Source organism: Leptonotus elevatus, chromosome 13 (assembly GCF_054856555.1).
Source record: "Leptonotus elevatus isolate MCC_2025b chromosome 13, RoL_Lele_1.0, whole genome shotgun sequence".
Lineage (NCBI taxonomy): Eukaryota > Metazoa > Chordata > Actinopteri > Syngnathiformes > Syngnathidae > Leptonotus > Leptonotus elevatus.
The window spans coordinates 4,009,551-4,035,214 of record NC_141251.1 but is presented as its reverse complement, the minus strand read 5'-3'; the positions used below and the strand labels follow the sequence as shown (position 1 = coordinate 4,035,214).

The window sequence follows — 25,664 nt, the reverse complement described above, 5'->3', positions numbered from 1 at the left end:
TTAGGGTTTCAAACATGTAAATTCTCAATATAAAGTTTAAAACTAATATTTATGGTTTTAAATTAGGGTTGTTTGAAAGTAGGGTTTCAAATTAGGGTTTTTAAAAAGAGTTAGGGTTTCAAAGTAATGTTTCAAACTTAAGTTTGGGTTCAAATTAGGGTTTTAAACGAGGCTTAGATTTTGAAAGTAGTTTTTAAAGTAGGGTTACGGTTTCAAACTTGTAAATTCTCAAATTAGGGTTTCAAATTAATGTTTAGGTTTATGGTTTTAAATTAGGGTTGTTTGAGAGTAGGGTTTCAAATTAGGGTTTTAAACTAGGCTTAAATTTTAAAAGTAGAGTTTTAAAGTAGGGTTAAGGTTAAAAAGTAGTTTTGAACAAGGGTTAGGGTTTTAAATCACAGGTAGGTATTTAAATTAAGATTTCAAACAAGGGTTTTACACGAGTTAAGGTTTCAAAACTAGGGTTGAGATTCGAAATTGGTGTTTGACGCACAAAAACAAGCAGACGTCAAGTCTTACTTTTGACTTTATTGAAAAATGCTGATACTCTTGATCCATCAGGCAATGAAATACTGTAATAAGAATAACAATAAGAATTTTAAAAAAAAAGTCACTGAAAGGCACAGTGGACTTCGTGTCGTACTTTGCGTAGTTTGTGTCGTCCAATCGGAAGCGCCAAAAGCTCAACGTCACTCAGAGTCTTTCTCAACTACACAACTAACAAACACAAGCAGCTTCCGCACACTTGCAGCTGCTCACATTTTGGTCCGACAAACACAAAAAAGAAAATGTCCTTCGCGACGATATCTTTTTTTTTTTTTTTTGCCTTCATTTTGGTCCACTTGGCAGAATCTCCGACTGAGGAAAAACAACAAAGACGTTTACAACGGAATGTTTTGCTTGCTTCACATTGGTTGGCCTGCGGGTTCAACACACACTCATACTCATCGTGGGGCATTTTGGGGACATTTGAGTCAGGCATTTGCGCCCGCCAAAATGGTGCTTAATTAGGTGCTGCTGTTTTGGTTAGCAAAACAGTTCAAGCGGTCGCAGCATTTGCATGTGAATGAAAACAACTGCAGTTACTACTTGTTTTTCTTTAAGGTGACAATTCATTTGAGGGAGATTTTGTTTCCAGTGGCAGCTGGCAACAAATTGGGGCCACACAACACAATAATCGTTTCAATGATTCGAGGGAGAGCCTCGATTTGAGGTAATACAACTGGAGTACTCTGCGATTTCCACCCGTGTGGTATGAAGACAGTTAGCTAGCATGCGGAGGGGAGAAGATTCACATTGTCAAATCCATCACTTAAGTGTGATTTCAAAATAAGTCGCATTACGTCATACAAAACAAATGAGATCCTTTTTCAAAATAAGAGCGACCTGGCACAAGAGGAGGTGGTTCTCAAGTCTGCATCGTCCGTCCTCCCAAGGCGGACGAGATACGTTTTTAACTTCCTCCTACCCTTTTTGAACATATAAACTTTTTTTTCTTTTCTTTCTTTTTTTTTTACTTTAATTTATATTTTAGACTTGTAATGTGTTTTCTTTGTGTTTATATGTTCAATAAAGAACCACAATTATTATTATTATTTTTTTTTAAAGGTGTGTGTCTGGGGGGGCACTAGAAAATACAAAATGGAGCCCTTTCGTTGATCCTGAGGAAGCCATTTTAGTGGCTGCTATCAAAGATTCCTTGAGGGTTTAAAAACAAAATGGAGGGTGGGCCGCATGGGGAGCGCAGGTCACATGATGCCACAAAATCATCGGACCGCCTTCGTCACGTTTTGCTTCTCCTTGCGATTCCCTTCATTCAACTGGTGCTTTTTCAACCTGCGCTTCCTTTCCGGGCCAGCAGGCGGCGCTGCGGACGCCATCCTGCATCTGCATCCAGCAAGTGCCACCCGATGCTACTATGGAATATTTACATGCTTCCTCCAAGTTCTCAAGTGGTGCTGGGATATGAATGCATGTTTTGTCCTGCTATTAAATTACAGATAAAAAATAGATATATAAATATACAAGAATGTGTTTGTGAACATTGCAGCGGCGGTCAACGTTTAGCTGCACCAATGAGATAAAAGCACTGGGGAGCGACGTCACGACGTTGGGGAGCACGGGTGTCAAACCGGGTCAAGTCATTTAAAGGACAAAAAAATGAGAATAAATGAATCGAATGCAGGTAAAGTAATAAATAGAAGGGCCTCTTTCCACATTTTGTTATGATGCTCGTTAGTCAGAAGCTGAGCTGCAGTGTGTTAATAAACGGTGTCATTTCTCGGCTAACTGAGCGCAATTTTGGTTCATGGTGAGAAAAAAAACCTTTTTTTTTTTACGTTTACATTTAAAGGTCGGTACTTTTTAGCAATATGGACATTTACAGTATATAAAATGCATAATGTGCACTAATAATTAAAACATACTTCCTTTTTTTCCCCATTGAAGCTATCATCTGGACCGACATTAAATGTACAAACAAAAAATGTTGCATTTTTTTTTGACAAGGTTCCCTGCAGCTTAAGACAAATTAAACTTAAGACTTTTTCATTCCATTTGAAAGTCAATTGAGGGCCACGTTTGATGGTTCCGCGAACGTGATTGCGCAATGTCATTTGGTTCATTCATTAAGGAATGTTAATTAATGTTGACATTTGAAACGACAACTTCTTTACAAGCATAAAATCTTTTAAGACTTTTCATAGATTGATTCAAGACATTTTAATGCCAAACAAAATCCTTGTTTTTAAGACGTATGCCTTTTAAAGTGAGAACCCTGTTTAAATATTGCCACTGGCATGCTAAACACAACTTAGCTTTGAGGCTAACGTGAAGCAAATTCAACATTAAGCCGCTAACTATCCCGGGGCCTCTTTAAAAAAAAAAAAAAAAAGTCACCTTTCCTGAACCTTTGTCGGATGACATCATCAAGGAGAGACGAGAAGGCGCTTCATGCGTTCACATCAATTTAACTCCACTTTTCCGAACTGACATCATCGTATGCATCATTTCGTACAGGCTGGAACAAGAGTAACCGTCTGCTTAAGGTGGCTTAAAGGTTGCATTCAGGCGCCTTTGCCAAGCGTTTGGAGAATTCCAACACTCCCGAGTACTTCCGGGTCATCTCGTTCAGGCAGGAAATTTCCAAAGCAAAAATCTGAAGAGGCCCCGTGTCATGTCTTGATTTTATTTCTACTTGTCTTCACACACGGTGAGATGTTAAGAGAGATTTTTTATGACAACTACTTTTTGGGATACGGTGGCGAAAACAGGATACGATAAAGTTCATCGATAATTTGTCAAGTGTTTAGCCTGGTCACATCTAACGAGTTTAAAATGTATACACCCACGCGTGTGTATAGATTTGTGATTTTTTTTTAAAAATAATTATGATATTATTTATTGGATTAAATTGAGCATGTTTTGACAGGAGGTTGTGGCTCAACACCAGTGTTACATTTATTTTGAAGACGTTTATCGCGTTGTCGTTCTGGGGCGTTGAATGTAGAATTTTGAGGGGGGTTTGGGGAATAAATGAATTGCATAAAATTGAGGAAACGCGCTAACAACTTTCCAGATGCACCGTGTTGTGTTAAAAGCATCACCGCCGCGCGTCTACAGTAAACAAACGCACTGAGGCTCAGCTTCTGGATGCTTTCGTGCAGAATGTCACATCTGTCAACTGATTTCAGGCGGCATCACGAGAAAGTGGAATATAAAAAAGGGGTGGTACAAGTGCAACTTCCAGCGGAATTGAAATGCTCAGGAATTATTATTATTTTTTTTTTAAAGCATAATCATTTGCACGGTTCAAACGTTTGTCTGCCTCCATTCTCTAAAAGATTTAGGCAGTTGTTTCACTTTAAACATCATAAAAAATTTTTTTTTTTAGCCCTTTTCTTTCCCCAACATGACCTTAAAAAAAAGCAAGGCACGTACCAAACTGTGATTTCTGGTTTATGTGGTTTGTCCATTCTAATTTACGCTTTCCCCACCAATGTGATGACATGACAAGTTTGACACCACGCGCTCTGGACTAACCTGCCCTAACGTGTTACCGGCGTTTGAGCGAGAGGCAGCGGAAGCGAAGGCGCCGCTAGGAAAGGAACTCTTTCTCCAGCTCGTAGAGGCTGGGCCTGGCCGGCGAGCTCTGGATGCGGCACAGCGGCACGGTGCAGTCGCGGTTCTGGCCCTCGGCGTCCATGTCCAGCAGCGAGCAGGCCTGCGCCGCCTTCTCGCCCGAGTAGTGGCCCAGCGAGTAGCTCTTGCCCAGCCGGGCGACGAGGCCCCGAGCGTGCGGCTTGGCCCAGAAGGAGACGGGCCGCGTGTCTCTGGTCTTCTTGGGCGCGGCGGGGGGCGGCAGGCTCGGGAAGCCGTTGGCTGTGCGGGAAGGGAGAAGGGATTGTTTACGCTCTTATAGTGTTAGGCCGATAAGGTTTTTTTTTTTTTTTTTTTAAAGGCTGAGACCGATTATTAGTAGTCAAGTAGACCGATAACACAATGCGTAATAAATAAATAAATAAATAATTATTTTCAATAAAAAAAATATAAAGAATTGACAGCTTTGTTTAAAAAGTATTTTTTTAAATTGCAAGGAGTTTCCATGTGTTAAGTTAAATTAAAAACTAAACAAGTCAATAGTTTCCTAAAGTTTTCTACTGTAAATAAAGTTTTTCAAAATTTCAACATAATTAAAAAATAAATAAATAAAAACTATAGAGCAGAGTCAGCATAATTTTTATAAAGTAGAAATCTAAAATAAATAAATCCATAGATGAAAAGTTCCCTGTAACTCACTGAGCGACAAATGCATGCGAATGGAGCTAATTTGAGGTCGGGCTGCTCAATTATGGGAAAAATAATAATCACGATTATTTTGGCAATAATTGAAATCATGATCTTTCAAACGGTTATTTATTTTTTGGTACAAAACAAGAAATTGTTTACACCTTTTTTTTTTTTTTAAACCAATTTAAAAAAACTAGAAACACTATAATTATGTATGTTCCTTTTGGACCAAACTGAATTTACAATAACATATATTTATAATAATATATATGTATTTATTTATGTTGGCAAAAAAAAGCATGTCCACTGTGCAGTAGGACGATCCTTTATTTGTTGGTACAAAACAAGAAAATGTTTAACGTAAACGTAAAAAACTAATAAAAAATATTAAGACAAATAAAATTATTTGAAACACAAATTATGCAAGTTCCTTTTGGATGAAACAAAACGTATTAAATTAGTTATTTTAAAATTTAACAAAGGTGCAAGTGTATAAATTTAAACAACTCCAAAAATGTGTTTTAATAACCCTTTTTTTTTTTTTACGATGATGCTGATTTTGTAATTGTGGAGTGTAATAATTGAAATTGAATTTCGATTTATTGCATTGCCCTAATTTGGGGTTTTCGTCAGGGTTCGTAAAAAAGGTTTCATAAGATCTTCGCAGACAGTGAAAAATTGTCTGAATATGTGTGAAATGTCTTTGTGACAAGTAAAAACTGTCTGTGACCATCTTACGAATCCTGATGAAAACCCTCAATTCACAAGCATTCACCGCTTAGTGAGACACCAGCTTTATTGGGCTTCAGATTTGTAAAAAGGCCGATTAATATCGGCACCGGTAATTGGTCTGGGAAAAACATTCAAATCAACTTCCTCCCTCATCCTCATTTTGTGCCAGTTTCCTTACAAGCTGCATCAAACTCACCATCGTGGTTGTTGTACTTTTTCCTGCGGAGGCGAGTCCCCGTGTTATGGTTCACAACCTCCGGCGGTTGACTTTGGGTTTGCGGTAACGGCGTCTGTTTATTTTCTGCAGGTGGCGGCAGTGGCGGGGCAGGCCGCAGGGTCTCGACGTGATGACCGGCAGGCACGGGGTCCATCTTGGCGGGGCCGCACCGCGACACCTCCACCTCCGACTGCAGCAGGCACTTGGTGGACTGACACTCCACGATGGCCGACATGGAGACCAGGTTGGCGTGCGGGTTGGGGGCGTGGCCCGGCGAGGCCTCGTCCTTACGGGGGCGGCCGCCGCTCGGCGGGGAGGTGCTGCGGCGGAAGCGGGTGGCGCGCTGGAACAAGCCCTCCTTCTTTTTCTTCTCCTCCCGAGGCGGCTCGCCGTCGTCTTGGGAGCTCTTGAGCGCCTCTCGGAGGTCGTAGCCGAGCACGACGGAGGCCAGCAGCGAGCCGCAGCCGTACAGCACCGAATCCGTCTTGCGGCGGGCCGACGTCCTCTTCAGGCTGTTGGTGGGCGTGAGCTGCGGGGTGGTGGAGGCGGAGGAGGTGGATGTGGTGGTGTAGGGGTCTTCCGCGCTCTCAACCGGGCCGCCCTGAGCCGTCGGCCCGGCTCCGCCTTCTCCACACGCGCAGGGAGGCTGCTGTTCATCTCGCCACAGAGGTAGATCCAGGTACACCTGGTTGGGAAACTTGAGCTGCTTTGGTTTGGAGTTGCTGTCAGGACACTCCTGAAGGAAGGCCTCGTCTTTACCGCCACCTGCTGGAAGTCAGGAATATATATATATTTATTTATTTATTTTTCATTGGAGACCAGTGCAATTAATTATAAAGTAAACACTCGCTGAAATTATATTAACGTGTTTTTGAATTGAAATTTGTGGTAAATTCAGTAAACCAGGCAATTAAAACATTTTTAAGAGCTAGCTAGCTCCCTAGCAGGTAACCGAGCTAGCACCTGGGGCTAACGCCAAACAGGGTTTTTAGTTTCTTGACTTGGATTTTCCACCTCTGATTGCTAACAGTTTTTCGTTGTTCGCAGCAGGGCTCAGGTTACTGTGCTCGCTGGAAAAAAAACAGCAGTTTGAAGTCCTTATAAGTTGATGCCGGAGAAAGCAGGGTGGTAAATTTCTCAAGATGATAGTAAAACAATTAGAAAAAAAAAAAGAAAAAGAACTAGAGTATCTATGTACCACTAAGTTTAAAACATCATGTTTGGGGTTATATTTAGGGTTTAAACGATTAATAGGAAATTATCAAAAATTTGGGGGGGGGGGGGGGGGGGCATGGGAGAAGGGGATCTATTTGTGATTGGAGCCAGGGTTTTGCCCGTAACTCCTAATGTTCACTGTATAGATTGACCAAACTTGTCGTCAGCTGTACTTGACAAAAATATCATAACGTTCTCACAATGGAAGACTGAGATACTCTTTATGGCTCAATTCTTCATTAAATTCCACCAAGATGCTGAATTACTGTTAAAAAAAACAATAAACATGAAGAATGAGCACATTTCACAACATTTCACTGCGAGGAGGAATGAAAGCAAGCATCGCACCTTGCTCAGCAAAGAGGGCGGCCAGGGGGACAGACTTCTGTGACTTCATCAGACTGGTGGACCAAGGATTGCTGCCATCTGAGAGAGGACGTACTCTGAGGACAATACACACACCTGTAAGAACCTTAATGGAGGGGGGGGGAGGCAACCCAAATAAAAGAGTTCACCTCTCTGTGGCAGCGGGTCTCTCCTTGCTCTGCACTGAACTGGGGCCCCAAGTTCTCCCCTTCTTCTTGATCCCCCTCCTAACGTCGTCAAACTCCTCCGGCCTTAAGGGGGCGCTGCGACCCCACGTGCGGTTGCTCTCGTCCTGCGTGACTGTCAGCAGGTGACATGAAAATCATCATCATCATCATCATCACTTTAAAAAGAACCACCAAGGACAAATGATTGGTTTGTTAATCCCGCTTGCTGTGAGTGACACCCGTCAAAGAAAAAAAAGCCAGAAAGCTGCTGTTATGAAAGCCTCGCGTGTGTTACAAGTAGGGTGCACGATTAGATCAATTTCCTTGATTCATTCGTATGAATGTGTCAAAAAAAAAAAACTTTTTTTGTGGCTTCCATAGTTCAAAACTCGTCCCTGCTGCTTGGCTGTGAAAAGTTCTCAGCTCCGTGAATGTAAGAAGCGTTAAGAGAGGTTCGCAAAGAGAATAACAAGCTTTTTGACATACAAACATGAATGAACACACAAATCAATTGAATGAGCACAAGTGACGGGGGACTGTTTGTGAGGTTAAAGAAATCCCCCAAAAGCAAAGACTTGATTGGCATGAACATTTAGTTAGCGGGCGAACCTCCGCCAAATGCGGGCTTGCCCTCACCGCCGAACCACGAGAGCTCGCTGGTCAGATCCACGTCCTGCTGGTAAACAAACAAAGTGTCCCTCTGCACAGGGTACGTCACTGAGGAGAGAAACGGTTCCATTATGTCTTTAAAAGTGTGAAAGCATTTTGAAGACAGGCCACAAGGATCTGTCTGTATTATACTATGTCGCAAAAATAGGAAAATCCCGCTTTGCTGGGTTCTACGGTACGTAGAAGGCAAGGGTGGAAAAGTGCCAGATCTTCTGTTATGGCACCGATGCTGCCATTTTGTGGGATCACCGTGCAAAAGAGGATTACGTGTGAGTTCCGTGATTGACACGCCATCGGGCCACAGATGAAAATCAGTCAGGATTTGCTCCATCTCCCGCGTGAACCTCAACAGGCAGGATCAGCTATTTCTGTAAAGTCCTAAGATGCCACAAGATGGGAAAGTACTAATTGTTGTCAAGGAATTCTTGTTGAAGGGACAATCTTAACGAGAGAACATGCCGAGGTGGACTAAAAATTTGCCTGGATTGTTGGAAGTTACGTAGGACTTTTTTTTTTCTTTCAAAAATTCGATCACCTGTATACAATTTGTAAGTTTGAAATGATATTAAACTGTTACATAAGCATAATTACAAAATTTTTTAGGGGAGGGTACCAAGTACTCGAGTCATTTTGCTGCTCGTGGTAGGGCTTGTATAACCGAGATTGGCCAAAGCGTTTGCTCTGTTGTGACTTTTGGAAACACATCCAAATATGTTGCAGTCTAATGAAAACACCACAGATGCAGAATAAAATGGATGTCAACATGAACAGACGGGGTACATTTGGTGCCGCGCTGTTTTTGATCCATATCGGGCGATGTCTGCCAAAGGCTAATCTGGGCGCTCTGTGAGCACGTCAGAGCCGATCACTCGCGGTCAAGCGGAATTTGTTCCAGTTGTTGCATGACTGTTGGTGCGTGACTAACAACATTAGCAAACTGTTCAAACAACTGTCCTGGCCCGCTTTTGTTCACATGCGCCTTGTCACCGCCAATGTTCCCCTCGTGCTTTTCCCATTCGCCGCCAGTTGACGGGCAGCCGTGTAGTACGTGCGGGTTGGACACTCGCTCCGGGTCGGACCTGGCTGGGAAAAAAGGGGGATTTTTTTTTTTTTTTTTTTAAAGGGTAAAAACTCACGCTGAATAGCTCGTAGGCGGGGGATGAGTGTGGGACTGCTGGGAGGAGAGGAGCTGGTGCTGTGAAGGCTCCGCCTCTTGTCCATGGAGGGCGACGCCTGCACTGTGATCTTGTGCTGGAAGTCTACAGGAATGCGTGGAGGAGGACAGACGGGGAGTTTGTCACAATGTCAAGAGTGCCACAGAGGGAGGTTACACATTAACATATTCGCAAAATAATGTAGCTTGAAAGAGCTCTAATAATTACAGGCAGCCACAAATTTAGAATTGAGGTTAACTCATTCACTGCCAGACATTTTCACTGAAGCAACCCCCTTCACTCCCGGCTGTTTTACTGGATTTTGCAAGGCCCACAGGATATTGTGTTCTATTGCTATAAAAAAACATGGAACCAACCAAAACAAAGATTAGTCTCTTCTTTTTCAGGAAAAAAAGTATATTTGAATCTGTTTCCATTTTGCAGCAATTAGCATTAGAAATAGAATATAGCTAAGTTTCATCAATATTTACATTCCTGGTAAAAACACTGGCAAAAAGAGTTTGTTGCAAATGGCCCTGGCTGATCTCTTATACTACGCTACCACCTGCTGGCCGTTTTTTGTAATAACTACCGTTGCTGTAAGCCACCTCTTCATGTCAGAAGCTGCATCAAAGCCTTCTGTATGCACTTGCATAAAAAACACAAAAAACATTAAAAATATATATAAATACGTTTTAGAGAGTGAAGGACAAAGTATATAAAAAAAATGTATTTACACGTTTTTGAGTTTGAATGTGATGGTATGCGGTCTTGACAGGTGTGAAAGTAGCAAAGGGAGCGTATTCAGATGAAAAGGATTACCTTGATACAAGCAAATCACACTAACTTAAATCTACTACGATCAGTTACTGCTCTTCAATTTCTCTCCGTCCAGCGGCTACAGGCCGCATACATCTGTGTGACGTGCATACGACAAACCTGAAGGCAAGCTGATGCGGTTGCCATCCTTGAGCTTGAGGCGGGAGCGCTTGAACTTGCCCTTGCGCTTCTTCACATTGGGCTTGTCCTTGTTGAGCTGAAAGATGAGGATGTTGAGCTCCCGCTCCAGAACGTTGATCTCCCGCTCGGCCAGCTCCTGCTCGCGCCGCTTCAGATGCTCCTCCTGGGACTTCTGCTGCACAGCGGCACGCGTCAGCTCCTCTTCACGGGAACGCAGCTCCTGGAAGCAAACATCAGTTGGCATCATCTATGAACAACAGCTTAAGTACACTTCATTTATGGTTTTATATCTGTATTAATCACAAATTAAAATCCAGTGTCACTTAATTGGAGTGCTGGGTTCCGTCTGTCCATTTTTTCTTGCATTGCTCCAGCATGAGTAATAATCATAATCCTTACTGGATGACTTGTGGAAAGCAGCTTTGTGGCGAAGCCCTTGTAGCCACCCAGCAACTGCAGCTGAGATTACTCGGGGGTTTCTTTTACGGGATACTGACGCCGCGGCTAATTCACTCAATCATCACACTGATCTATCACGCAACTGTGTCAGTGCTCCGAGTTGATTAAGAAAGTAAATGCCATTTTTAAAACACACCCTAACAAGCAAGTGTGGATTTAGTGTTGGATGTGGTCACCTCCCCAACGTTAAAACAGTGGCAGTTAACGTTTTAACAGCACACTGAAGCACCTCAGCAGCCAACCTGCTTATGTACATTCACGCTCAATTTCACACTTAGGGATGGACCAATTAACGGCCGGGCCGATTAGCAGTGCCGATATTTAGCATTTTGAGGAATATCGGCATCGGCTATTTTTTACAAACCTGAAGGCCAAAGAAGCTGTTATCTTTCTGAGCGGTGAATGATTGCAAACTTAGTGAATTTTGTGTTTTCTTCGGGGTTCGTAAAAAAATGTTGCAAATATGGTCACAGACCATTTTTACTCGTCACAAACTGGTTTTGTTGTCACAAAGAAATTTTGAACATGTTCTGACAAATTTTCCCTTTTTGTGAACGTCTTTTGAAACATTTGACGAACACTGACGAAAACCCCCAAACTTGCTGCGTTCGCAAGCACGTAAATTTAGAGCAATTTAAAACTGGGTTCATTTCATGGACATTTTTATGTATATATTTATCTAAAATTTCACTGTACCTTATAAGTGATGCTGCTTTTTGCTTTTGTTCAAATTAAAGCAAAAATAAGTGAAAGTTTAACATTTCAGTTATGTTAAAATTTTTGAAAACTATAGAAAAGTATTTACTTTTTGTTAGAATTTTGAAACAAAGCTGACTATTTGCTGTATTTTAAATTAAAAGAATATGTTGACAATTTTAAAAAGTTGTTTTAACAAACGTGCTTTTAATTTTGATGCTAATATTTTTTATTTTACTGCAAAAGAATGCCGGCTCCAAATATCGGTTATCGACCTACTTGCTTACTAATAATCAGTATCGGCCCTGAAAAAAAAACATATCGGTCATTCACTAGGTAAAACGCGCACAGGAAGCAGATATTCGAAGCTCACCCTTCACCTCTGCCAACTTGCTGACCTCCTGTGTGCAATGCAACTCCCTAATTGTCGCCGTCTGACAATTATTATACGTCCCGTCACTGCTGGGTTGCGTTCCATACTAGACATTCTGTGAACATCTCCGCCGTACCTTCTCTTTGGTCCTGAGCTCGTCAAACATCTCCTGGATCTCCACGCGCCAGTCGTCCTGCATGATGTGGAAGGAGTCCTGCGGCATGGTGGCCATCACCGCCTCCTCGATAGCCGACAGCTGCTCCAGGATGCAGGAGAAGGAAGGGCGCACGTGCGGGTTCTGGTCCCAACACTCTGCAAAATTACAAATGGAAAACAGATGGAGCTAATGTTATGGCTGAAACCCTTTTTTTTGGTTGTTTTAAAAAATATATATTTTACCTTCCATGAGCCTGGCAAAGGGTTCGGGGCAGGTGGAGGGGATCGGTAATGTTAATTTATTGACGGCCACGCCGTAAGCAACCGCCAGGCCGTCTATTCCTCTGTAAGGCACCTCGCCTGTTAACAACTCCCACAGCAAGATGCCATAGCTGCAGGACCAAAGAACAGCATTAAAGAAAGGAGAATGTGTGTTTAACTACAACACAGTAAAAAAAGTTAACATCGGTTACAGATTTTGACCGATGTCGATAAATTGCCAAAACGATATAATCGGCTCCAGTTTAAATGATAGCTTGGCATGGACAACATCACACCAAATATGTTTTTACCTCCAAACGTCGCTGCCTTTGGAAAAGAGAGACATCCTGATGACCTCGGGGGCCATCCAGGAGTAGGTGCCCGCCGCCGACATCTTGGTGGTATTGTGCCACTCTCGGGCCAGGCCGAAGTCTGTGATCTTTAATGTCTTCCTCCCGATGTCGTCGTTCTCTATCGTTTCAAGTAAAAGAACTGAAGGCAGACAGACAAAGGATAGAAATTCAGAATTACAACCGGTCGTATGCATGTACATGTAACATGAAATTCAACTGTCCAACAGATCAGTCAGGTCCAATGATATTGTTGCAATTTGTGGAGTGCCACAAACATGATCTCACACACGTGTTTTGCTAGGCAATTTTTACACATTTTTACATCCTACAGCCACAACCCACTCATTTTTTTATCCAGTCAGTGGCAACAGTATTAGAGGAGTGACCGGAAATTGTACCACTACACTCCCAGTGCTCCAATGATGATGTAATGTAACATTAAAATGTTAAGTATTCCAGGAATTGTTCTGTGGAAATATGCCCAAAAATGTCATTATTAATCTTAAAATGGAATATTTAAGTGGTACAATATGGTGTCAAAGACGTTTGTTAAGATTGAGACAAACAAAAAGTCAGAGCAAAATGTACAAGACAGAATGTCCAAACTTTGGAATGATTTCACACTTCAAAAAAAAAAAAGATAAGATCACAAGGTGCAATGTGTATACTGCAAAGCAAAACTGGATTACACAACTGGATTTGTACTTTACTACTGGTCGTGCATTAGCATGCATGTTACTGTTTTCCTGTTTTCCATTGAATATGATACAACAGTATAGGCGATGTAGACATTAAACCAGAAAACCTTTGGGATTCTGTTGTGCATTTCAAGTAAACCGTAAGGTCAAAGCTACAATTATGTCGACTTCAAGAACTTTTTTTAAAAGCAGCTGTCGTCAAATTTCATCAAACGAGAACCCGTTTTTAGTCCAAGTTATCAAGTACAGTATGCCCCCCTACACTAAAAAAAAATAAAAATAAAAATGACTTGACCAAAACCCCAAAGTGTCCTGGTGAAAGACAAGTGCTGCAAATGTAGTAGGATGAAAGCAATGTTGGCGAGAGTAAAAAGACGCGGCATGGGTAAGGAAATGATAGTTGATATTCAACATGGCCAAGAGCGGTGTGCGGGCCATTTGTTACAGAAAATGCGGAGACCTGACAGCGCCACAATGCGCCTGTCCCCAGGCCCGAAAACTGCGAAAACACATTAAAGTCGGAGGGAACCCAGAAAACCCGCCTGGAACTCGACACCTGGCCTTGCGTGAGAAGTACAAACTACAGCCTACGCCAACGGTAGGACAGTGAATACCAACACACAGACAAATGTGATTTCTATGGAGTCCTGAGGAGACCAGTTTTCCTTTGTCGGTCCAAGACTCTGAACTTCAAAAAAGAAAAAGTGCCAATTAGGCCATGAGTGGGTGTTATTCTCAAACATGGTCACCTGATTACTCTAAGCATCAGTGGCTCAGTTGCTCTACCCGAAACTTGTCGTTTTTTTTATGATGCTCCACTTTAAACTGAACTGACCCACATTGAATGCATTATCAAGGTCACCATACAGGAAAGGAAACAGGCTTGAACAACAAATCAAGCAAATGACTACTGGGTTGACTCTAACATCCATAAATGACAAAGAATTGCTCAGGCTACGGTCACATTGCAAAAATACTTGACCTCAATACTTACAAGGGAGGCCAGAATCATAAGAAAAAGAAAAACACTAGAAGACTTCTGGTTCAATGCTCAGTTCATCCTCAGATAGTAATTCAGGGTTCGTTACAACCTCAAATGTACAGTACAGTATAAACAAATAACCAGACAAGAATCTAAGGCCCATGCGTGTATTGATCACTACTGTGGAGGAGTCAATCTAAGGTCAGTCAACACACGCACACCTTCCTACATTTGATTTATTATAATTTTTTCATCTTGTTCCATCAACCAGAACGGTGACCACTGAAGATGTACAAATAAAAATTGCAGTAAAAGACATTTAACAGATGCGGACATTTTAAAATCTACTGACAAGTTGAACAAACCAACTAAAAGAGAACCCTCATGATGTTTTCAAAACTAAACACTCAAGTGTGTTCTGTGTGTGACTAAAAACTCAAAACGCACACCGACAGCGAATCCTACCAAGTGTTTGCTCTTGTTATCACTGCAAACTTTGCAGACACAGACATGGCGGCACATTTGCCAGTTCGAGTCTTATGCAACATAAGCGAGCGTGTCAATGAGCTTGTGATTATGTCAAAGGTGAGGCTTGTGTAAATGCATTTCTATTGCTTCCGAGGGGCCAATAAACTGTGCAATCGTGCAACCGCCACGTAAATGGCGACTTGATCGCTTACTAAATGAAGACAGTAACACTATGCTAACTGATTTCACGCTAATGATTGGACGATATGCTCAAGAACAACATCGTTTTTATTCTCATTTTATATTTGGATACAAAAACCGTTCTCGAGCAGTGTTTTGGTGCGGCTCCTGTTGGGAATAACGAGAGTATTGGTCCCATTACCTGCCCGGGGATGGGGATCCTCTCCCGACACCTCAAACAATGGGAATTTCATTACAAACAGGTTTCACTGGAGCCACGCTATATATACAGACTTCTCGTTTTCGCGTTCCCATCCATCCGGCAGGTTGTGTAGATCCAAATGACTTATGATGGCTTGGTTACACAACCCAGGAGAGGAGGCCTATAGGACAGCATGCAAAATACTTCCTTTTGTCGCAGCATGTTACTTTCGATGTCAGCTATTCATTGTCAGTGGACATATTTTAATGCTCATGTTATACTAGAGATGGAGGTACACATGTCTAAGGTTAAAGTTCAAATAGAGAGAGCATTCTGTAGAAGAAGCTTGCGACCCGGCCATGGCTTGTGCTGAAAGTAGTGCAAAGTATCCCTGCTGGCACAATCACAGAACTAACTGTGTCAGCGTCCCCTAATTGCTATTTATACTCGTGTGGGCCTCGGTCACTCCAAAAAGCCTCTAAAACACTCACTGAGATGGAATATGCTAATACATGGAAAATTCACCATTAAATGGGGACTAAACTAAATTTGTTTTTTTTCCAAAAACACATTACATCATGTGCCAGTACAAGTCAAAACAGGGAATTCTAATTAAAATTGTCACATAAACAAAACAATGAATCAATCTGTCAATGCAAAGTGAATTCCAAAACCAAAAAACTGCAGTCCATCAGGCTATACTGCCTTGAACAGAGCGTACCTAAAGTCCAATTCCTCGTACGCAACGTATCACTAAATATGCAGCCTTCATTTCAAAACCTCAACAAAGAGGGGTCCCATTTCAGTGGTTCCAGTTATTAAGTTATGTTTAAAAAAAAAAAAAAAACTCTCACTGTTTTTCCTCACGTCCCTATCCAGTTGTGCCGGCCATGATTTTTATGTCTCCAAGCAACCGGATGTAAACGTAGAGTGAGGGAAAAGCAAATACACCTTCGTTCTCTACTGTAGTGGTGGCGGTGGTCAATTTGCCAGCTGCCATAAAACATTTTAAGAAGAAGAAAGCAAAACAGAGCAAAGTTCAGATGTCCAAAAGACAAAACAGCAGTTGCCTAAGCGACATTATATGCATTGAAAAAAAAAAAAAAAAAACACTAAAAACTTGTTTTAATTGCTCTTATAAAAGTAGTCGTTTTGGTTGTGTTCCAAGTTGCACTGACTACAGTACGCAATGACAAATGTCAGTAAACCTGCTCAAATATTTTCATTTCAACTTGAGTCTATACTTTGTCACTCATGAAAAAAAAAATTTTTTTGAAGCAGACAACAGCGAACGCAACTGGAGATGGACATGCCCCTGAGGTAGACCCCACCCTCCGACCCACCCCTCCTTTCCAACGGGGATCTTCAGGCAGCCATCTTTCATGGTGGGGTGGTGGTAAGATCAGAATCAAGAGGTGCTGCCTTCAAAGTAGCTCCCACGCTTCTTCCTATTGCTTCAACCCCTCAAGGTAAAAACGGGAGAAGAAAAAAACCTTCTTTTTTTTTTTTGCTTATAAGAAAACTCAACATGTTTTAAACTCTAATGTTAAATGAATATCCATCATTACAGACCATCTATAATGAGTTCATCTAAATATATGTTTCTTAAACAAAGCCAAAACATGTTTTCTTACAGGAATGTGAGAACTATAATTTGTGTGGTCATCAAATATATTTGCTTAAAGAGAAATGGCAAAAAAGAAGGAATATAATTTTTTTTTAAATAGTAAAAAAAAAGTGTTTTTTTTCAAGTGATGGGCTTATTTTTGAAAAACAAAAAGAAACAGGCCAATACCAGGTCTTAGTTACTTGCGACGGCCCTCCAGCTTGTGGCGATTTTACAACCAGTAACTATAAATTAGAAGGACAGAAGATTGCCGTTAATTTCATCCAAATTGTAGGAAAAGTATTTTCTTTAAAATTAGCAGTCATTGTTTTTTTGAGGAAAATTTTATGGATCAAAAGTATCGATACTTGGTATCAGTGACTACTCAAAATTACTTGTACCGGTCTGAAGAAAAGTGGTATCGAACATCCCTGGTAATTACAACGTGGCTGTCATGTCAGGCCATCTTCATCACTGACAGCTTATCAGTACCCACACGACCCGCCAAGGCTTCTTGTGTTTTTAGCGGCATAGCTTAGCACTGATGCAACACGGGCCTAGTCAAAACTCCGGCCGCTGCCCGCTAACTTGCCGTGGCGCTATTTTGCTAACAGTGCCAACACACTTAAGCTTGAGTGCACGAGGCTTCCTGCCGTAAGCAGAAATAAGGCTGCTGAACATTCCCCGACTGGGCATTCCGGCCGGTGGGAAAAGGATCAGGGCTAGTGGCCGCCTAAATCCATCTATCATGGTCACTTGCGCTTTTGTCGGTCCTCCACCCCTCCCAATTAGCTTGCGTGATAAAGCACGAATTAACCCGTAACCGCACTAATTATAGCCTCAAAATGTAAGAGGTACGAGGCTGGTTCCTTTTGGATTCAGCTGCATCTACTACGTTTGCCTGGAAGTCGGTGCGTTGGGGTGGGGGTGGGGGGGTGGTGGTGTGGGATCGGGGGTGCTTTCGTACTGATTGGTTGTTTGGAGGGCAGCCCATGTCAGCTGTGGGCCCTTTTCCTTTTCACCCTGCACGGCAACAATAGGTGCAGTCAGGGAGAGGTCGTAAAAGACACAGCGAAAGCATCTCCACTCCTCCTCTCTCCCCTCTCTGCCCCATTCTCTCGTCACAGAAAAGACAGACAGTAACTGTGTCACCGGGGGGAGTTGTGGGAAAAATTGCCCTTCAACACCTAGCACCCCCTTCCGTAACTTTCCCACTGAGGCTGTGTCCACGCCGCACGTATGCAGGTATTTAACCAAAGTATTCTGTTGGTGCACTTAATGCTGAATATCAATCAGGCGTGTAATAAAATATTACAATGGCACTTGTTGGGGGTCAGCCTTTTTCTAAATGTTTTAACCTGTGTACTGTAAAAACAAAAACAAAGACAAGAAACAAAGCCGGTTTATAGCTAGTCAAAGGCACTATATATGATCAAATTTAAAAAAAGACAAAATATGATTTATCAAAATCAATACTGCAAACCAATTTTGAGCCAAATATTCTGAATGGGCTCCTTCAAAATACACGTCCATTTTTACACACAACTAATTAAGCGTGTGCCCAAAAATCGATGGTCATAAGAATCTCACTTCTCATTTAGTACAATTCAGAATAGACTTTAAATGCCCCAAAATCGATTTGATTTAAATTATTTTATACTGCCTTGCTCTTGTTTGTGTGTGCCTTTATTGGGAGTGCTGTTCATTTTGTACCTGATTTGGCCACTTAGGGGCAGTGTGGTTCAGCGCGTTCTGATACACTGTTAATACACTGTGAGTATTAAGATGCTTCTCTATATAAATTCCTGAAGTGTTTTGTACGAATAGCCGTTCTTTTGAGTGATAAAAGTGCCGCGAGTAGCGTGCTAATTAGCATTAGCGAGTCAGACGGGAGTAGATTATGACGATCCTTTGCACATCTATAAATTGAAGCAGAAATAATTGGCAATCAAATCATTTTTTAATAAAAAATCGTTCTGAATCGAGAAAGAACGAAAACATGGCATGGATCCAACCAATCCAATTTGAGCAAGCGGCTTGTGTGTGAAAAATGTGGAGTACGCGAATAGCTAAATTGCTATGTCATCATAAACCTGTTATTCCGACGCGACTGTGGGCCAAGTTTCGGTCTTTCATTTGTGGTTCTTATCTGCTACGAGTACGACACAAATACCAGCACTCCTTGCTTCACACTGATGAGCGAGCAAGCATGAGGAAGGTTGTAACACCTGCAGAGTTTTGAATCTTGCTTGAGCTCAGTTCAGTGAGCATTCAAGGATTATCTCGACTTTTTCCATACGGTCTGCACTGATATCACATCGACATCCTGACAAATGCCTTCCGGGTAATGAAAACATGTCAGCTGTGTGTGTGCGTGTGTGTATAAATACACCTTTTAAAGTGACATCTTTTCCAGACTGAAACTCCCCCCAGCAGAGCTGTGCAGTAGAAATTGTGTGTAGTAGGTTGCTGTGTTTTTGTTGTGTGTTTGTTTCGTTACTTGTCACCCGTTTGTGATGTCATTGCTATTGGAATGCTGTTCAGTTGCCAATCATTTTTATACGAGCAGCCGTAATGGGACACTTTGAAAATGAAAGTGAATGTGTTCATTTATTTATAGTAGCATAAAACAGCTTATGAGTGAAATTAATGAACACATGCTAATTGGTCACAGGTGTAATCATTTGTTTTGTTTTTGTTTTGTATTTCTACATTTTATTATTAGTGTTGCCAAGTTGTAACGACAAGTTGTTGCTCTAAGAAGTGTTATAAATTTGAGGAAAATGTCCCATCACTTGCCATGGTCACAAAAAAACATTGAAATTCTAAACGACTCATGCAGACAAATTTTCTGATCAAGTCAATTTACAAAAGATTTACTTGGTTGCATAATGTTTGGGTGGGCAGAGACCATTTGTATACAAACATTTAACTTATTCACTCCAAGCCATTTTCACTGAAGCAACCTCCTTCTCTCCCAGCTGTTTTACTGGATTTTGACTGATTTTGCAAGGCCCACAGAATATTGTGTTCTATTGCTATACAAACATGGAAGCTACCAAAAGAAAGATTAGAGTCTCTTCTTTCATCAGGAAAAAAAAGTATATTTCCATCTGTTTCCGTTTTGCAGCAATTAGCTAAGTTTCATCATTATTCACAAATCTATTTAGAATTCTGAGTAATTGAGTGTTTTTTCAACATGGTCCTGGTTCATTTCCTATGCTCTGCTGCCACCTGCTGGCCGTTTATGTAATAACTACCATTTCTTCAACCCTTTTTTGCAGTTGAGAGGCTGCAACAAAGCCTTCATTAAAAAAAAACCATACAAAACGTATAGATACGTCTTTGGGACACTTAAAACATTTAAAATAGAACCTATGTAAACGATTTTGGGAGCAACGAGTTAAATAGTCCATTATCTATTTTATCTCCCCTTATAACAATACCATCAGAATTAAATTTGCTTTTCACTGTAAACTGATGTGCACCTACCTTCTACAAATCTTGCTATTGGCTGACATTTTACACTCACTTTGCAGTACAAAGCAGCAAATTCTTCTAATTTCACGTTGATTTGAAAACAAACAATGCCTTCTTTGTGGACAATCACTGCTTACCAAACTAAACTCACTTTTAAGGTTGCATTGGCAAAATTGTCAATTCCGCTAAAAGCGAAAAAATTTGAAAGTTTTTTTTTTTTTCCAACAGAGCCTCGGCCAAAAAGCAGACGGCGGGGAAATAATAAAGGGGTATAATGGGGAGGGTAGGAATGGCAAGGGAAGGAGGAAAATAAGCGAGTAAGGAGGCTAACCCCCTTGAGTTTGTGGCAATAAAAGAGTAGCGCTGCTCTCTGGGAGATTAAATATGAACAGAACAAAACAAAACGAGGGCTTTGGGACCCTCCGAGTCCTCGCCATTCTTTGGGCCGCAGTAGCCTAGCAACCACTGCTTGACCAGTCCATTGTGCAAACGTATGTTAAGCTTTTATCCCTCATTAGCAACATTCCTCCCCGCGGGCCGGGATTTTACAGATTAGCTGGGAAAACACAAAAGGAGATTGGGCAAATCTTGCTGACTTCCAACATATTACTTTACAGGCTAATCATTGATCAAATAGCGACATGTTTGTCTGGTGCGCAGATGTATACACTGGGAGTCGATCAAATGACGGGCCGAGCGAGGGGGAGGCGGGGCCTTTCTGCCGAGCTCGACGACACCGAAAATACAACAAACAATAACGTCCCCAGGAACTTGTCCAAGTGAAATTATTCCCGCTTTTTTTCTGCTGGGAAAACCACTCAACACACCGCAGGGTGCGCCAGTGTGGGTACAAGAGAATCTTTCTCTGAACTCCACTTGGCCTCAACATCACACGACATTCTCATTTCCAAGTCATATATTGACTACTAAGAGTCTTCTCGAACTGTCTTAAAGGGATACTTGACTCGTCCGAGCAATTTTCAGCAGTAAAAAGTTCGTATTTTGTCCAGAATAACTGCACAAAGCTCGACGTCAGCCTCATATAGTGCGCCTTTGCACTGTCAAATATCAGATTGAACAAAAACAACAATTACAAATGATTCTTAAAACAGGGTTGTGTCCACTTTCGACATCCAAACTTGCTAATGATGGCATGGTTCGTTGCCCGTAGTCTCTGCGGAGGTCGCAATGAAGTGGCAGGACAAACACATAGACTTGTGTGTTAACAGCTCGGCGTCCGCTCAAAAGGGGGCGGGGGCAGTGCGGGGGTTTGTTTATATTCGCCAAACACCCGATTAGCCGCAACCGTTTAAGTCTTTTCTCTCCATCTGGCCTCTAATTAACGCAAGCCTTTGCCGTCTTTAAGGTCGACACTGGCACAAAGCATCTGGGTTTGAAAGTGAATGGGTATTATTGGGACTGCTCTATTGATTATTGCGTAGTTATGCGTTTGAATTAGACTGTCTATATTTCCACAGCAGTGAAGAAACAAGTGTGTTTATATCACACACGCTTCAAACAGAGTTGTCTTGAATTCAACTGTAGCTGTCAGTAGATGACCTGGTTTGACGCTTGCGAAGGAACATGTTTTTTTCCTCCAAAGCCGCTGGGACCATCGTGGCTCGAAGTCCGATAAGATTCAGTGAAAAAGAGTGCATTTGGAGTCACGTTACACAAACCAACAACGAGCTAGAAGGAGCTGGTGTCAGCAAGGACACAAAGTGGATTCTTCATTTATTATTCACTTTAGGAACTGGAGTTTTTCCAGACCTGTTGCAATGGATGAACAACCCACTTACTTACTGAGGTTCTCAATCAGTGCACTTTAATGTAAGTGAACAATTTCCTTTACAATAATATGTTCTATGCAGCCCACTAGTCTATTCTGATGAATATCTGAGCTGCCATTTTGCCACTTGCTGTCGTCTAAAAATGACATCACAGTGCCTGATGGCTCAGCTTGCGGATGTCACGTGACCAAACCCAGAAAACAGGTGAGCTGTGATTGGTTTTCGTTACTTGAGGTTGCCCCGGGCTTAAGTAGAGCTCCAATCAGATGAAAATCTATTTGATAATTCAATTAATTAAACTTGATGGGGGTCAAAGAACTTCCTGAACAAATCCAAGCCCAACTCGAGTTAGTCTGAAAGCGTCCGATCGACCTCGTCTATGCTAGAATTTGCTTACCGTGTTCCCACCTGACCAAACGGACTGCACACACACACACACACACACACACACACACACTCAGGCCTAATCAATTGCTTTACCCTTAAACTGGGTTTAAAACCTGCCACACCTTGCTTTAGGAACGTGCGGTGTCCGCTCTGCTCATGTGGCATGAACACGCGTGTGTTTACGTTGATCCAATCACTGCATCTATTTGAACAACATTTTCAAGTTGGAGTGGAGAGGGTGGGGCAAAGCAGGACGGGGGTCTGGGAAGGTGTGCTTGACTGAGTGTGTGTGCTAAGGGATAAGGGTGGGGGGGGGGGGGGGTGGTGCATCCCAGCTGTACAAACTAACTTCATTTCACATCCTCTCGACACACACATGCACTGACTTCAAGTGCATCCGCAGCTCATGTCCCAAATTGGACAAAGATACATTTTCCAAAGCCCCTTTTTAAAATAAATTCAATAATAGTTTCAATAGTTTCCTTGTCTTTGGATTTCAAATCAAGCGATTTATCAATTTGTGGCGTGTATGTAAAAACATATACTGTATTAAGTAAATTAGCAAGTTGAGTCAAGAGCAAGCAGCGAGTAGGGTTGCAATGGGGTGGTAAATTCCTGGGAATTTCCATTAAGTTTTGGTGACATTTTCATTGAAAACTTTCAAATGGGGATTTATGAGAATGTACGGGAGAGTACCTTAACTGATTAATCAATTTATTGTTGCACCTGTGGCTGAATTATTATTTTTCCAAATTTTGTACATTCCTGTTTCATTCCATTTACTCCCATGGAGACTTTCCAACTTTGAAAATTCCTGGAATTTTGCAACCACCACCGTGAGACTTTCCCAATGTAAAAGATGCCATTGATGACCATGCGCTGCTATTATTTATTTTGAAATAAGGCGAGATGACCTTGGTGACACTGAGCCCGAGCGTGTTCTTACTGTTGCTGGACTTGAGGTCTCGGTGGATGACCACGGCCTCCTCGTGCAGGTAGTGCATCCCGCGCGCAATCTGCACGGCCCAGTTGACGAGGATGTGCGGCGGGATTCGCCTCCCGGTTAGGGCCCGGTTCAGCGTGCCCCCTCGGGCGTACTCCATGACCAGGCACAGGTTGGGCTCGTCCAAGCAAACCCCCTCCAGCTTGATGATGTTGGGGTGCCGCAGCATGGAGAACAGCTTGGCCTCCTGCTTGACGCTGGCCGCCGTGGCGGTAATGTCCTCGTCGGGGTCCTGCCGGGCCGCCTTCACGGCCACTTCCTGGTCCTTCCATGTGCCGCGGTACACTTTGCCGAAGCCCCCCACGCCGATGATCTCCTCCAGCACCAGCTCGGTGAAGGGGATCTGGACGGGCGAGGGGGGGACCCGCTCCCGCACGCTGGCGACGGGCAGACGGTAAATGGCCGGCTGGAAAGTGACATAGTTGGAGGGGAAGATGCCGACGCGGTGGTTGATCTTGCCGGTCCACCAGCCCTCGTCGCCGGAGATGGCCGCGTCCTTGGACAGGACCTCCACCACGTCGCCGCGGCACAGGCTGAGCTCGTCCTCGCCGCTCGCCTCGTAGTCGTATGCGGCCGTCCACAGCGAGCGGGTCGGGCACAGCGGGGCCGAATGAGCCCACTCGTGCGTGGGACAGTCTGTCCAGGCATGTTCCCTTCTCCCACCACCACCATCGCCGCCGCCGCCGCCATCACCATCACCGCCGCCCGGCCGCCCTTCACCGTTTGGGAAAGCGGCCTGCGAGACATCCATTTTTCGGTGGCCGTAATGGCACCATAGGGTGCGGGGGCTTAAGAGGCTAAATTAGAAAAGCAAAAGGTGACTTTTGGAGCTCTGCATGTTCGTTGCTTGAAAAGGAGGGGAATTCCCCGCCTGAGCTCTTGACACCGGCCAAAGTCCCTCGGCGACGAGCGTCCCACACGGGACTGTAACTTTATCCCACACTCGAGTTCGTCGACACCCGGCTACAAGTGGCTTGCTTAACGCTCACCTAAAGTTAACCAAATGCCTCCTGGTCTAGTTGCTGTGAGGTTTTCAACTTAACAATGTGCATTTCCGGCGTTTAATAGTACAAACGTCGAAGAAGGGGGAAACATTAACAAAAGTGTCGCGCTTGTGCTCGATGCTAAAGCTAAAGCTAGCAGCGCCGACTCCGCGGAGGCTTCGTCACAGGTGCCGCGGGGAGGAGGTGCACCTGCCCCCGGGAATAAGGATGCGGACGCCGGGCGACTGGCTTCGCTCTCAAAATCGACGTTTACTGTCACCCAGACATGATAACGCTGCTCGTTGTGGGGTGGCGTGCTCCCGTTTCAGTTGGCGACGCTGCCAAGAAGTTTCCACGGCATTCCACACACGCGCGCGCGGCTAACGGGTTAGCTCGGTTAGCTTGCTTGGTCAGGAGCGATACGGTCGCTGGTCAAAAGTTGCTCCTCTCGGCTTAACAACTCCCGGGAAGTCCTCGTCGGTGTGCGGCGGGTGAGCTCTCAAAATCCCATCGAACATCCTCAGCGTCAAAGTCACAGAGCAGGAAAGTTTATTTGTATTTATTTTTATCCCGTGAGGAGAGGGGGATATCAAAACAATCCCCCCCAGTGGATGTTTGTCGCCTGTCGGAGTTTGGAGGACAAAATGCAGCGGCGTCACAGTGGCGAGAAGAGGGACGCCGGTGGCGGGGCGGTGCTTGCGCTGGTTGCCGCGCGCTGATTGGGGGATTTCCTGACATGTGACCGCCACAACAGCAGGGGGGAGGGGGATAGGAATGTGAGAGAAGCGCGCGTCGAATGCAGGGAAACGGTGGGAAGAGTAGAGTGCATAATTATATGCACAATTACATGCAAATCGCAATATTGTGGGCAGTAGTATTGTTACCACAGGTGTCAAACTCAAGGCCAGAGAGGACTGTGGTTCGCTAAAGCAAGTCATGTGCATCAAATTAATGTTTTATTTGCTACCATAAAATTGCCTATTGTCTTCAGTCTTCACATTCAATAAGGTTGCAATATTGCAAGATTTTTTTTTGTAACCAAACTCCTTTTTAAAATAAGCTGAACGAATGAACAAACTAGTATTTTCATTAACTCGGGACTTAAAAACTAGTTATCCATCATTTTGCTATGTCGATGTAATAATGTGATTATGGTAATACAATCACAGTGGTACGCTGAGAGAAGCATACAAATACAAAGTGCACCTGGGAAAGCTTGTCACAATTTATTCATCATGAAAATGATGATAAATGCAGGGGGCAATCATATACATATTAAGTAAATGACTACACTAGTCCGTAAACAAATAGCTCAGGTT

The 25,664-nt window shown here is 43.0% G+C and overlaps 1 protein-coding gene across 5 annotated transcripts; it reads right to left on the bottom strand.

The window, feature by feature from the left end:
- Nucleotides 1-508: 508 nt before the first annotated feature.
- On the bottom strand, nucleotides 509-25,005 carry map3k21 (mitogen-activated protein kinase kinase kinase 21). Of its 5 annotated transcripts, none has more exons than XM_086093222.1 (11): nucleotides 23,306-25,005; nucleotides 12,525-12,705; nucleotides 12,196-12,344; nucleotides 11,933-12,108; nucleotides 10,248-10,488; nucleotides 9,291-9,413; nucleotides 8,095-8,202; nucleotides 7,468-7,618; nucleotides 7,301-7,395; nucleotides 5,717-6,505; nucleotides 509-4,380 (listed from the first exon to the last, which is right to left on the bottom strand). In XM_086093222.1, exons 1-11 carry the CDS (start codon nucleotides 24,111-24,113, stop codon nucleotides 4,097-4,099), a joined length of 3,105 nt encoding a protein of 1,034 aa, XP_085949348.1. In that variant the 5' UTR covers nucleotides 24,114-25,005; the 3' UTR covers nucleotides 509-4,096. The 5 variants fall into 5 exon arrangements, with proteins under 5 accessions (XP_085949348.1, XP_085949349.1, XP_085949350.1 ...); XM_086093223.1 differs by having other exon boundaries at nucleotides 5,717-6,502; XM_086093224.1 differs by having other exon boundaries at nucleotides 8,122-8,202.
- Between the last annotated feature and the right edge of the window lie 659 nt (nucleotides 25,006-25,664).

Bases quoted from the DNA above. Each gene is read 5' to 3' on its own strand.
- map3k21 (XM_086093222.1), bottom strand. From the start codon at position 24,113: ATGGATGTCTCGCAGGCCGCTTTCCCAAACGGTGAAGGGCGGCCGGGC. The intron at 8,203-9,290 runs GTGAGTTTTTAC...TTCTCTCCTCAG, and splicing joins CCGCCTACGAGCTATTCAGC to TGACGTACCCTGTGCAGAGG. The intron at 7,619-8,094 runs GTTCGCCCGCTA...ACCTGCTGACAG, and splicing joins CAAGCCCGCATTTGGCGGAG to TCACGCAGGACGAGAGCAAC.